Below are 12,997 nucleotides of genomic sequence, written 5' to 3'. Positions count from 1 at the left end.
CGCTGGGCATATGTGTGGTGGTGCAAAGGCTATATTTTAATCTTAACAGTTTACCTTATAACATTCGACAGCCTTGTCTATATTTTCCTCAACTTCATAAAGAAGACCAAGAAATCTGTGAGCTTTGGGATCCCTTTCTTGCACATTAATATATGTAGATATATACCTGTATAAAAATAACAATATAAAAATAAATAATCTTTAAATTTTCACATTCAGAACTCTATGTAAATACTAACCAAAGAGAACATCTTAAACCAAAGCAACCACTAAACTAATTGACATTGTTATTCTAATTATTGCCTACCACTATTTATTTACAGTAGAATATGCAGACAACTCAAAAGTATCCATAAGAATAAACACAAACATACTTACAAAAGTGACAATAAATTCATTCTACCATTAAATACTATATTTACTAAATGTTTTTTCTAATGCTACTCACACATAAGAAATGAATGCATAAATTGCTTTTTCTTCCTGATATTTTGGTAAAGCACTTAAAGGGTTTTACATAGGAAGCAGAAAACAATTATAGTAAATATTTTTAAAGTATCATAATGCAAAATACTAAGAGTAACAACTTTCCAAATAACAACCAAGAGAATGCATTTACCTTTTTTTTTTTTTTTTTTTTTTTTTTAAGTAATCTCTACACCCAATGTGGGGCTCGAACTCACGACCCAAAGATCAAGAGTTGCATGCTCTACTGAGTGAGCCAGCCAGGGTGCCCCAAGAATGTACTATTCACCTTCTAAATAAAAATATAATATCTAACAGTACTGTTCCCATCTAAAATAGAACAGAGGAAAAATTACTAAATAAACTAGTAAATGTAGGTAATTTCCATTTCTTACATCAGGTAACAGCTAAAAAATAAGTTAAACATCTTCAAGGCTCAGTGAGTATTACCTAAGAGAAGTTAGACCAAAGACCAAATCTGAAGGAAAAAGTGTCATATTAATAAGGAACAGTGTTGACAGCCCCACTGCTGTTAAATAAAGGTGTTACCATTTTCCTTACTTAATAGCATTTCCATCTTCCCATTAATGCTTTAACCTGCCTGCCTTCCCTTCTAATTTCCTGCCTTAAGCCACTCCCAATCGATCACCAACCTTCTTTGCCTTACAGATGAGACAAAGCCTCAGAGTGTTACCTACTGAGTCAATTAAAGATCTTTTATAGAAGCTATTCATTCTCCTGCCCAGAAATCACAGTTTAATTTTATATTCATTGGTAATTTTCAAACTGATTAAAGTAATAGGTATCTAACCAGAAAGAAATTAAAAATAAACACGGTTCTCTTTATTCCTTAGAAGTGTTTTAAGCCTAATGATTTCTTGTCCTGAGTATAAACAAGCAGCGGGCATGCAGAAAATACTCATTCTAGGCTCAATCTCCATGGAATTGAGGCTAGTTCTTTATAACAGTCTGAAGTGATCGAATACTTTATTTCCAGAACATGGAAGAAGAAGAACTGCTAAAACATCATATTTTCAGCCATTTCAAGTAAGAATACAAGGGGAAAAATTGATTTTAGAAAACTAAAGTATGTTTACAGTTTGGTACTTACTTTTTAGCAAGATCGTATTCTTTTACTTCATAGTACAGCTTTGCAAAATAGAATCCCTTCATTGACTTCTAAAAAAAAAAATTAAGAGTTTTTACTTTTCATATTTTGAACTTTGTAAAGTTTTCACAGAACTAAAAATTTGTCCTAATGAGATTAATATTAATATATTTGATTTCTGTTCACCTAAAAGGTAGGAAAAAAACTGCCTGTATAAATGCATATATATTGTAAAAGTCATGACTCCATGTTTTATAATTCTCATCATAAAACAAAAAATAAATTTAAAAAACAGCAAAACAAAAGACGATGTCAGAAATTAAGAATTTATTACCAGCAAGAAACCTGAAAACCATGTAGTGCCACTCTCTCACTTTAAAGATAACTAAACCAACAGAAACCTGTTTTCTTAAGGAAGGTGAGGTATACTAGAAACCTCTCTTCTCTGGTCATATGTAAGCCTTTATGGGGAAAAATAAGCAGGTACTTCCATTCCAGTAAGGCACCGGGGACTCTCTGGTCCAGGTACTATTATCTCTACAGATCACTATTTTACCCTCAAGAAATTAAAAAGGCAGAAATAAAAGTTGAATTCTTCCAGTAATAAGCCAAGTCCACATGCTGGCTCTTTTATTCCCAAGTTTAAAATGCTGGGACACACCAGATAATGTTGTACACACATGATAAAAGAGTACACAGCCATCAAACACCTAATCTTTGAAAACTATACAAGGACACAGGAAAAAAAAAATCAATATATTAAGTGAAGAAGTCTACTACAAAGCAGTATGTTTTCATTTATTCTTTTTATTCTAAAAAATGCAGATTTAGGATTTGTTCGCTATGCCTACTATTATTCACCAGGCACTGTTCCAGGCACTGGGGAACCAGTAGTACACAAAAACATCAGTCTTCACGAAGCCTGCATTTTAGGAGTGGTGACAAGCAAACTGTTATCTATACAGGAGGAAAACAGAGTGCTATTTTGTACTATTTCATCTATTATTTATAGTATGTCACATTTTAAACAAAGCTAAAACCAGTATTCATCTCACAAATCACAGAATCCTAACTAACATTGTGCCCATTTAGTTGTTTCTTCTTTCCTAGTTGGTAACGGTGCTGGGGCACAAATAGATTCTATAGATTTTATAGATAAAAAATTCTATAGAATTTATAGATTCTATAAAGTAAGAGAGAGACAGAATTGTCAGAAAAGGTCTCATCAAGATATTTGATCAGATACCTGAAGTGATGTGGTTATCTAGGGCAGACTAGGCAGCACCTCGATTACAATAATTTAATCCCCACTGTTTACTATGTTTCAACTTTTCCTTTTCAATGAAACCTACAGAAAATACTCTTAAATCACATTCATCTTCTTAAATTACTCTTCTCATGACTTCAAAGATACCAGGCTCTCTAGTTTGACTTCTACCTTAGTAGCACTCCTTCTCAGGCTCTTCCTCACAGACTTCCCCTAGTCCTAAACCCTCTACCCTTTCAGGAGATCTCATCAGCAACATATACTGAATCTCACCTATGACCACTGATATGTTGACTATAAAATATAGACCTTTGGCTCTCATTTTTCCTGAGCTCTAAACTTATGTGCAAAATATAAAATATCATCACCAAAACCTGTCAGTTCTATGTTATCTCAATCTACTAGTTTTTCTTTCTTTTTTTTTTTAATTTGAGAGAGAAAGAACAAGGGGGGGTGGGGGGAGAAGGACAGAAGGAGACAGAATTCCAAGCAGGCTCCACACTCAGCACAGAGCCTAACATGGGGCTCAATCCCACAACCCTGGGATCATGACCTGAGCCGAAATCAAGAGTCAGATGGTCAACCATCTAAGCCGCCCAGGCGCCCCTCAATCCATCCATTTTTCTACAGCTCTGTTGCTACCACCGAAGTCTAAGCCTGCTATGATCTCTCTCTAGGACTTCTAAAGCTAATTCGTTCCTGCTTCCTTGTATATATTTTTCCTCCCATCTAATTCATTCACCAAAGGGGTATAATTTCAAACATAAGACAATTCATGTTATGCCTTTGCTTAAAACTTAAAATTCTGCCATGGCTTCCAATTATACTTTGAAAATGCCCAAATCTCTCACCAAAGACTAGCATGATATGGCCCCTATCCAGCTCTTTACTTCAACTTTACTTCATCTGGCCTTTGCATACTATAGTTTAATTTTAGCCAATGACTAAAACCAGAATGCATCTCTCTAACGGGGGCAGCCCTGAGGAATGTTTTAAACAATCTGGCCAACAGCAGGCATTAATGTGATATGATTTCCATCCAGTGTTTTCAATGTCATAGAAATTCAATGAATGTATGTAAATGAAAAAGAAACTATTAATTCCCTTAAAGTAGACCAATGCCTCATCATCTAAATAAACACACACATGAATGAACAAACAAGATTCTCACTATCCTAATTAAACCACAACTAAGGGGAAATAAGTTTCAGAGAATCACCTGACCCTCCAAAAAAACAAAAACAAAAAAAATCACTCTATTGGGCATGACTCTAGTCTGGCACAGTGAAACAACGAGAAGTGTAGAATAAGAGGGAGGCCACCTGTGCCACTCACCTCCCTCTCACCTCCCCTGTACACAATGGGGAAGCAGGGCTGGGTCCAGTATATCTGTCAAAAACATAACACAGGTATCCTTAGCTGAGTAAAGAGAGCAAACTCCAGTGAAGCAAAAGGGGGAAAAAAAGAAAAAAAAAAAAAAATCTACATTTTCAGTAGGAATACAGACCCAGAAAGTGGGGTCTCTGAATCCTTCTGATCTTTTTAAGTTTTGAGGAGATGCTGGAAAAGTTACCATACTAACTTTGGGCAGCCAAACCCTCAGAAATCTCACTGTTTGGTCCCTGATATCACTTCTTCCTATCTTTGTGAAGCAGAAGTCACCTATCACTGTATTGTTCACTCACTAAGAGAACTAGGTTTATTGAGATCTTCACCCAACACGAGCTGAGTTTAGACCTTAATGAGACAAACTGATTTGACTCTGATGATAATGGGTTGTTTATATAATAATCTGCTCAGTACAAAGAGGAGCCACAGTTCAGACATCAACTGCCTGCATGAGCTTACCAGATGAGCAACTAAGACATATACACTTAAACACTTACAGAATCCCATCTAGGCAGGACAACACAGCAGCACAGTTGTGGTTCAGACAATTCTGGACAGCACTCTCCCACTGTCTTCCCTGACTGAAGTACACCTTCTTCATTATTTCTCACAAAATCCTGTTTATTTCCTTCACTGAATTCATACAGGTCATAATTATTTTTGTTATTATGGGTGTCTATCCCTCAAAACTGTAAGGCTCCACTAAGGTAAGGCCCCTGTGGCTTGTCCACCACCATGGAACCAAGAATATTAACTGGCAGGTGTCACATATTCACTATTTACTGAAATACACATAAATTTGTGTACCCGATTATTTCCTAATAAATTCCTAAAAACTAAATAACTAGTTCAAAGAATATAAATATTTGAACCGTTTGCTATACTGCCAATTTTCCCTAAAGCGTCTACCTATTTACTTCCCTACTCAGTATTTGAAAGCCTAAGTCAGAGTGCATATTCTTCAAAATTAATTTTTCCCATTTCTTCACTCATCACTAATTTGGTAAGTAGAAGAGGTATGACTAAGTCAACCTGGTATTTCTCTGATTAAGAAGATCAGTTTCTAATATTCACACTGAAATATTTATAGTATCAGTTCGCCGCTAACATACTTTAGCCATTCTCAACTTTGAAAGGACAGAGAAAAGATTATCTCACTAATTTTTAAAGAGTTCTTAAAACCCTTAATGGTTCTTAAACCATACTGACATTTGAGGGCTTTTTACAAAGCTTTCCCAGGTTGCCACCTTTAATTCAGTGTTTAATGTGTTTGTGAAATAAAGCTTCAACTTGTATGCAGTAAAAACTATCTTTGCTGTTCATTTTTTTCAAATTATATGGTAAAAGGATCTTTCTCATATGAGATTAATACTCATCTATATTTTCTTTCAGTTTCTCTAAAATTACTTTTAAGTCTAAAACTTAATTTGGTCAATAATACAGGCTAAAGCCCAATTTTTTTAAATAAGTTATTAAACCAAAAAAATTCATTAAGTAAGTGGCAACTGTTCAAGTAACATCTACTAAATGATCCATATTATCCATATTTTCTCTACTTCTTTCGAATGTCATTTAGCAATGCCACATAAGTCTTCTGTTATAGCACCTTAACTTAATAAAACCCCTTTCCCAGGACTCCTGGGTGACTCGTCAGTTGAGCATCCAACTTCAGCTCAGGTCATGATCTCACATTTCATGAGTTCGAGCCCAATATTGGGCTCACTGTTGTCAGCACAGAGGCCGGTTCAGATCCCCTGTCTCCCAATCTCTCTGCCCCTTCCCTGCTTGAGCTCTCTCAAACTAATTAATTAACTAATTAAACATCGCTCACAAATGGGGGAGGGGCAGAGAGAGACAGAATCTGAAAGAGGATCCAAGCTCTGAGCTGTTAGCACAGAGCCCGATGTATGGCTCAAACTCACAAACTGCAAGATCATGACCTGAGCCAAAGTCAAATGCTTAACACCCAGGTGAGGCCCCCAAGCAGTTTTTTCAACTCATAAAAATATATATACAAATTTTCTATTTGGATATCACACTCTTTCTTCTCTTAAGGAACCAATACTGCTAAATCATTTTCTTTTTTTCTTCTTAATGTTTATTTCGGGGGGGCAGGGAGGAGGGAAGAGAGAGAGAAAGAGAATTTGAGCAGGGGAGGGGCAGGGAGAAAAGGAGACAGAGAATCCAAAGTAGGCTCCGCGCTATCAGCTGTCAGCACAAAGACAGACGTGGGGCTTGAATCCACCCACCGTGAGATCATGATCTGAGCTGAAGTTGGTCACTCAACCAACTGAGCCACTCCGGTGTCCCAAAATCATTTTCAAAGAGCCTAACAAAGTGAGGGAAGAAACAGGGCAATGACAGAACATGGATGTGGACAGTTATTAGGACAAAGAACATGAATGTGTTTTTCATGCTAAGGAAAAACTGCCAGTTGAGAATTTGAATGAAAAAGGAGAAATCAGGGCTCAGAAAGCTGAAAGGGATGAGAACAAAAAAAAAAAGGCATCAGGGAGGAACGCTGAAGAGGAAATATACAGAGACTCATAAATATGGAGAACAAACTGAGGGTTAGTGGAAGGGTTGTGGGGGGGATGGGCTAAATAGGTAAGGGGAACTAAGGCATCTACTCCTGAAATCATTGTTGCACTATATGCTAACTAATTTGGATGTAAATTTTAAAAAATAAAAAATAAAATTAAAAAAAAAAAAGAGGAAATATATGGATAACAGAATAATGACTAGGGCCTGGTGGTTCACTGCCAGTAGTCTCAGTTTACCAAAGAGGCAAGGTAGTTTGATGAGTAAAACTTGTGAAGAATTTGAGGTGGACAGTGAAGTTCTAATACAGTGACTGAAAGGAAGAAGATAAGGTGGTGATCAAGGACAGGTAAATGGCCCAGAAATAAACACTCACATGTATACATAATCTCTAACAAGGTTGTCAACATCATTCAATGGAGAAAAGACAGTCTTTAACAAATGGTGCTGGGAAAACTGGGCATCCACATGCAAAGGAGTAAAGCTGGACCATTATTTTATACCATGTGCAAAAATTAACTCAAAATGAATTAAAGACCTAAAACTAAGATTCAAAACTATAAAATTCCTGGAAGAAAACACAGGGGAAAAGCTGTATGACATATGATTGGGCAATGGATTTCTTGGAATTGACACCAAAAGCATGGGAAACAAAGTAAAAATAGACCAAAAGGACTACATCAAACTTAAAAATGTTTGTGCATCAAAGGACACAATTAACAGGATAAAAAGTCAACCTATAGAATGGGAGAAAATATTTGCAAACCATACAGTTGATAAAAGAGTAATATGTAGGATAGATTTTAAAACCCCCCTACAACTCAATAACACAAAATCAAATAACCCAACTAGAAAATGAGCAAAAGACTTTATACCAGACATTTCTCTAAAAATGATATATGAATGGCCTAATCATCAGGGAAATGGAAATCAAAGTCACCATGGGATAGTACTTCATAACCATTAGGATGACTACTATCCAAAAAGAAAAAAAATGAAAATAACAACTGTTGATAATAATATGGAAAAGATGGAACCCATGTTCATTGTTAATGGAAATGCAAAACAGTGCAACCATTATGGAAACAGTATGGTGATTCCTCATAAAACTAAAATAAAAACTATCATATGATCCAGCAATCCAACTTCTGGGTATATAACCAAAAGAACTGAAAGCAAGGTATTGAAAAAAATATCTGCAGGGGCAACTGGGTAGCTCACGGTTTGTGAGCTCAGGCCCTGCATCTGGTGAGCCCTGCTCCTAGCTCCACACTCTTTCCTTCTCTCTGCACCTCATGGGATTATCTCTCTCTCCTCTGCCCCTCACTCACTCACACTCTCTAAATAAATAAATGAATGAAAGAATAAATAAGAAAAAAAAGAAAAAATATCTGCATACTCATATTCATAACAGCACTATGCATAACAGCCAAGGGTTAATATAAGCAACCTTTGTCCTTCAAGGGATGAATGAATAAATAAAATGTAATATGCACAATACAAACAACAGAATGTTATTTAGCCTTAAAAAGGAAGGAAATTGTATCACAAGGTACATCATTGGTGAACCTTGATATTATACTAAGTAAACCAGTCAAAAAAACAAATACTGTATAAACTCACTTATATGAAGTAACCAAAGTAATACATTCATAGAAACAAAGTCAAATGGTCTCCAAAGGCTAGAAGAAGGGAAAAATGGTGAGTTGTGCAACGGGTGGAAAGCTTCAGTTTTGCAAGATGGAAATATTCTGCAGCTCTGATGCGTAACAATGTGCACTAACACTAATAAACTGCACACTTAAAAATGGTTAAGATGTAAACTTTATGTGGTTTTTTTTTTTTTATAATTTATAAGCCCTAGGGAAAGGGACAGGTAAATGGACTGTGGAATGCTGGAGACTCAGCTGAAGTTGGAAATCTCAGATTATTTACAGTGGCACCAATTTAGAAATGCAAAGATAAAACAAATTACTCAAAAGAGTTTCAGAAACAGTATTTTAGTTTTTATAACCCAAAAGCTAATAGGGAGAGATTAACCAGACAAAAGAATAACTATTTAAATCAATTATATCATCTTATATAGTCCTATCACAATTGAAAAAAAGAAGGACAAATCCTTTAAAATTGACTCCAGACATCCAGTTTCCAGTCTGGTATATAAGAACTTAGAAGTAGCCACACTGCCCAAACAACAAGTAAGAAGCTGAACTAAAAAAACCAAAAAACAAAAAACACAGCTCTTTTTAGATCTATAATAAAAGAAGTTAGGTCACTAACTACCTTCCAAACTCGGAGATAAATACAGAGAATCAAACCTCACCACAGCAGAAATCCCCACAGGAACCAAAATCAACCAATATCAAGGTAGGAAAACCTAAACTGTAATAGACAATTGTTGGAAACTCAGTGTGGGCAAGTTTGAGAGATAAAAACTCCATCACATTACTTAAGTTCTACCAACTACATCGTGTCCAGCTGTAAGGAAAAAAAAAAAAAAAATGACAAGACATACTAAAAGGCAAAACAAACAAACAAAAAAGTTTAAAGATAAAGCAAGCATCAGAACCAGACTCAGATATGCAACAGATACTGGAATTATATCAGACTGAAAATTAAAGTAACTATGACTAATACGCTAAAGATCCCAAAGGATAAAGTAAAACAAATGAGCAATGTAAGCAGAGAGATAAAAATTCTAAAGCACTAAAAAGAAATTCTAGAGAAAAAAAATAGAAATGAAGAAAGCCTTTGATGGCTGAAGTAAGAATCTCCAAGCTTGAGGATATCTCAAAAAAAAAAAAAAAAAAAAAAAAAAAAAATCTACAAAGTGAAAAGCAAAGAGGAAAAAAATAAGGAAAAATAAAATAATATCCAAGAATTATGGAACAACAAAAGGAAGAACATCCATGAAAGAGGACTACAATAAAAGAGAAGAGATGAAGGAATAGGAGAAATATCTGAAACAATAATTACTGAGAATTTCCCCCAATTTAATGTTACACAAAATCCCACAAATCCAGGAAGCTCAGATCCAGGATGCTCAAGGAACATCAAGCAGAATAAATGCCAATAATACTAATTCACCTACATATATCATATTCAAACAACTGAAAATAAAAGACAAATGACATATAAGCTAAAGAAAACAGACCTCACCTATAACAGAAGCAAAGGTAAGAAATTAACTTCTCAAAAATTACACAAGCAAGAAAAGAGTGGAATGAAATATTTAAAGTTGAGAGAAAAAAACAACAAACCTAGAGTGCAGTACTCCATGAAATTATCCTTCGGTAAGAAATATTTTTTTTTCTCACACAAACAAAACTGAAGGAGTTACCAGTAGAGTAAATCTTAAGTTCTCATCACAAGAAAAAAAATTTCTGTGGTGACAGATGCTAACTACACTTACTGTGGTGACCATTTCACAATATATATGAATACTGATTATGTTGTATGCCTGAAATTAATATATTTTATGTCATTTAAACCTCACTAAATACATAAATCGGTAAAAATACATGGTTAGAAAAAGATATACCAATCTAACACTAATCAAAAGCAAACAAGCAAGAGTAGCTACATTGATTAAAAAAAAAAAAACACTTCAGAGCAAACAAAGTGATCTGGGATCAAGAGGAGCATTTTGATAAAGTGGTCAATTCTTCTCCTAGGAGACATAGAAGTTCTTAACGTGGTATGTATGCACTTACACACAGTACATGTAAGGTAAAAAACAAAACACTATATGTGTGTATATATATATTAAAGATATATATATATGTGGAATATATATATATGGAATATATATATATGGAATATATATATATATATATTATATATATATGGAAAATATATATATATGGAAACTTCTAGTTCCCTCTATCAGCAATAGACCCAGCAGGCAGAAAACCAGTAAGGACATAATTGAACTAAACAGTATCATCTATCAACTGGACATAATTGACATCTATGGACTACTTCATCTAACAACAAATATACATTCTTCTCAAGCTCACATCAAACATTCACCAAAATATACATTATGGGCCATGAAACACACCTTAACAAATTTAAAAGAACAGAAATCCTATAATGTATGATTTCAAACCACAATCGAGTAAAAGAAAGGTAGCTAAATAATTCCATATTTAGAAATTAAGCAACAAACTACTAAATTATCCATGGCTAGAAGATGTCTCAAGACAAATTTTTAAGTAGTCTGAACTAAAAAAAGAAACATACTTATCAAAATTTGTGGGATACAGCAAAAGCACTGTTTACAGAGAATTTTTTTTTTCACACTGTACAGTCCCCTTCAGTGCTCACAGCCCACCAGTGAGGAGGCTGGGCAATGGTTCAGGGCTGCACACTCCTCTGGCATGGGTACACTATGAAAGGCCCACAGAGAAGGGTCTGCCATCATTCCATCACCATGCACTAGAAAGAAATTTACAGCAACAAATACCCATATTAGAAAAAAATGTAAAATCAATTATCTAAGCCTCCACCTTAGGAAACTATAAAAAGAACAAATCAAATCCAAAATAGGCAGAAAGAAAATAAAAATTAAAGAATAACATGAAACACAGTAAGAAACAGATAAAATCAACAAAACCAAGGGCTGATTCTTTGAAAATACCAATAAAATCAATAAACATACAGTCAGGGTAATTTAAGAAAAAAGACAAAGGATGGAAATCACTAATACCAGAAATAAAAAAAGGGATCACTACAGACCCCATGACTAAAAAGAGAATAAAGGGCACCTATGTGGCTCAGTTGGTTAAGGGTCAAACTTCAGCTCAGGTCATGATCTTGTGGTTCATGAGTTCAAGCCTTCCATCAGGCTCTCCACTGACCAGGCAGAGCCTGCTTGGGATTCTCCCTCTGCCCCTCTCCCACTTGCACTCGCACTCACACGTGCTCTCTCTCTCTCTCTCTCTCTCTCACTCAAAATACTTTAAAAGCAAAAAATATTTTTTAAAGATAACACTATTAATAATTCAATGCCCATAAATTTGGTAACCTACATGAAATGCACCAATTCCTTAAGACATAATCTGTCAAAACTCACACAAGAAATAGATCTATATCTATTAAATAAATAGAATAAATAATAACCTTCCAAAACAGAAAGCACCAAATTCATTAGTGAATTCTATCACACATTTAGTAAGAAAGAATTTCTGGGGAAAAAATAGAAGAAGAAAGAAAGAAAGAAATTCTGGGGCACCTGAGTGGCTCAGTCAGTTAAGCATCCAACTTCGGCTCAGGTATGATCTTGCAGTTCGTGAATTCCAGCCCCGTGCTGACAGCTCAGAGCCTGGAGCCTGCTTCAGATCGTGTGTGTGTGTGTGTGTGTGTGTGTGTGTGTGTGTGTGTGTGTGTGTGTGTGTGTGTGTGTGTGTGTGTGTCTGCCCCTCCCCCGCTCATTCTCTCTCTCTCTCTCTCTCTCTCTCTCAAAAATAAATCAAACTTTAAAAAAATTTAAAAAAAAATAAGACAGAAATTCTATCAATTCTCTACAATCTTTCAGAGGATAAAACAAATAACTTTTAACTCATCCTTTGAGACCAGTATTACCTTAATACCAAAACCAGACAAAAACATTACAACAAAACTACAGACCAGCATCATTCACAAACATAGCTGCAAAAATCCTCAAAAAAAATTTTTAAAAACCAGCAAATTAAATCCAACAATGTATAAAAAGATTAATACACCATGACCAAGTGGGATTTATCTCAGGTATGTAAGGCTGGTTCAGCTTTCAAAAATCAATTGATGTATAATGTAATCCATCACATTAACAAACAAAAAGAAAGGAAAAAAAATATCTTAATCATGTCAATACATGTAGCAAACCATTTGACAAAATCCAACACCCGTTCATAAAAAAACAAAAACATTCTCAAAACCAGAAACAGAGGTAAACTTCCTCAACTTAATAAAGAGTAGCTACAAAAACTAACATCAAACTTTATTTATTTTTTTTTACTTTAAAATTTTTGTCAGGCACCTGGGTGACTCAATCAGTTAAGTGACCGAGTTCAGCTCAGGTCATGATCCTATGGTTCATGAGTTCAAGCCTCACATCAAGCTGTCAGCAGAGCCAGCTTTGGATCCTCTGTCCCCTTCTCTCTCTGCCCCTCCCCTGCCTGTGCACTTGCGTGCTCTCTCTCTCTCTCAAAAATAAACAAAACATTTAATTTTCATTAGTTAAC

General features: G+C 35.1%; 1 protein-coding gene and 1 non-coding gene across 2 annotated transcripts in view; both read right to left on the bottom strand.

Moving 5' to 3' along the window:
* Positions 1 to 12,997, bottom strand: part of LOC132663708 (E3 SUMO-protein ligase RanBP2) — a 72,720-nt gene that overhangs the window by 46,498 nt on the left and 13,225 nt on the right. Inside the window, exons 2-3 of the mRNA XM_060610235.3 lie at positions 1,577 to 1,644; positions 55 to 166 (exon numbers count right to left, since the gene is read on the bottom strand). Coding sequence (XP_060466218.1) covers positions 55 to 166; positions 1,577 to 1,644 — 180 coding nt within the window. The remainder of the gene's footprint in view (positions 1 to 54; positions 167 to 1,576; positions 1,645 to 12,997) is intronic.
* Positions 11,073 to 11,209, bottom strand: LOC132672754 (small nucleolar RNA SNORA42/SNORA80 family). The gene has a single exon (XR_009607676.1). It is a non-coding gene; the product is annotated as a small nucleolar RNA SNORA42/SNORA80 family (small nucleolar RNA).

The sequence above is a fragment of the Panthera onca genome, chromosome A3 (genome assembly GCF_046562875.1).
Source record: "Panthera onca isolate mPanOnc1 chromosome A3, mPanOnc1 haplotype 2, whole genome shotgun sequence".
Classification (NCBI taxonomy): domain Eukaryota; kingdom Metazoa; phylum Chordata; class Mammalia; order Carnivora; family Felidae; genus Panthera; species Panthera onca.
The sequence above is the reverse complement of the archived record's forward strand: the minus strand, read 5'-3'. Positions and strand labels throughout refer to the sequence as shown.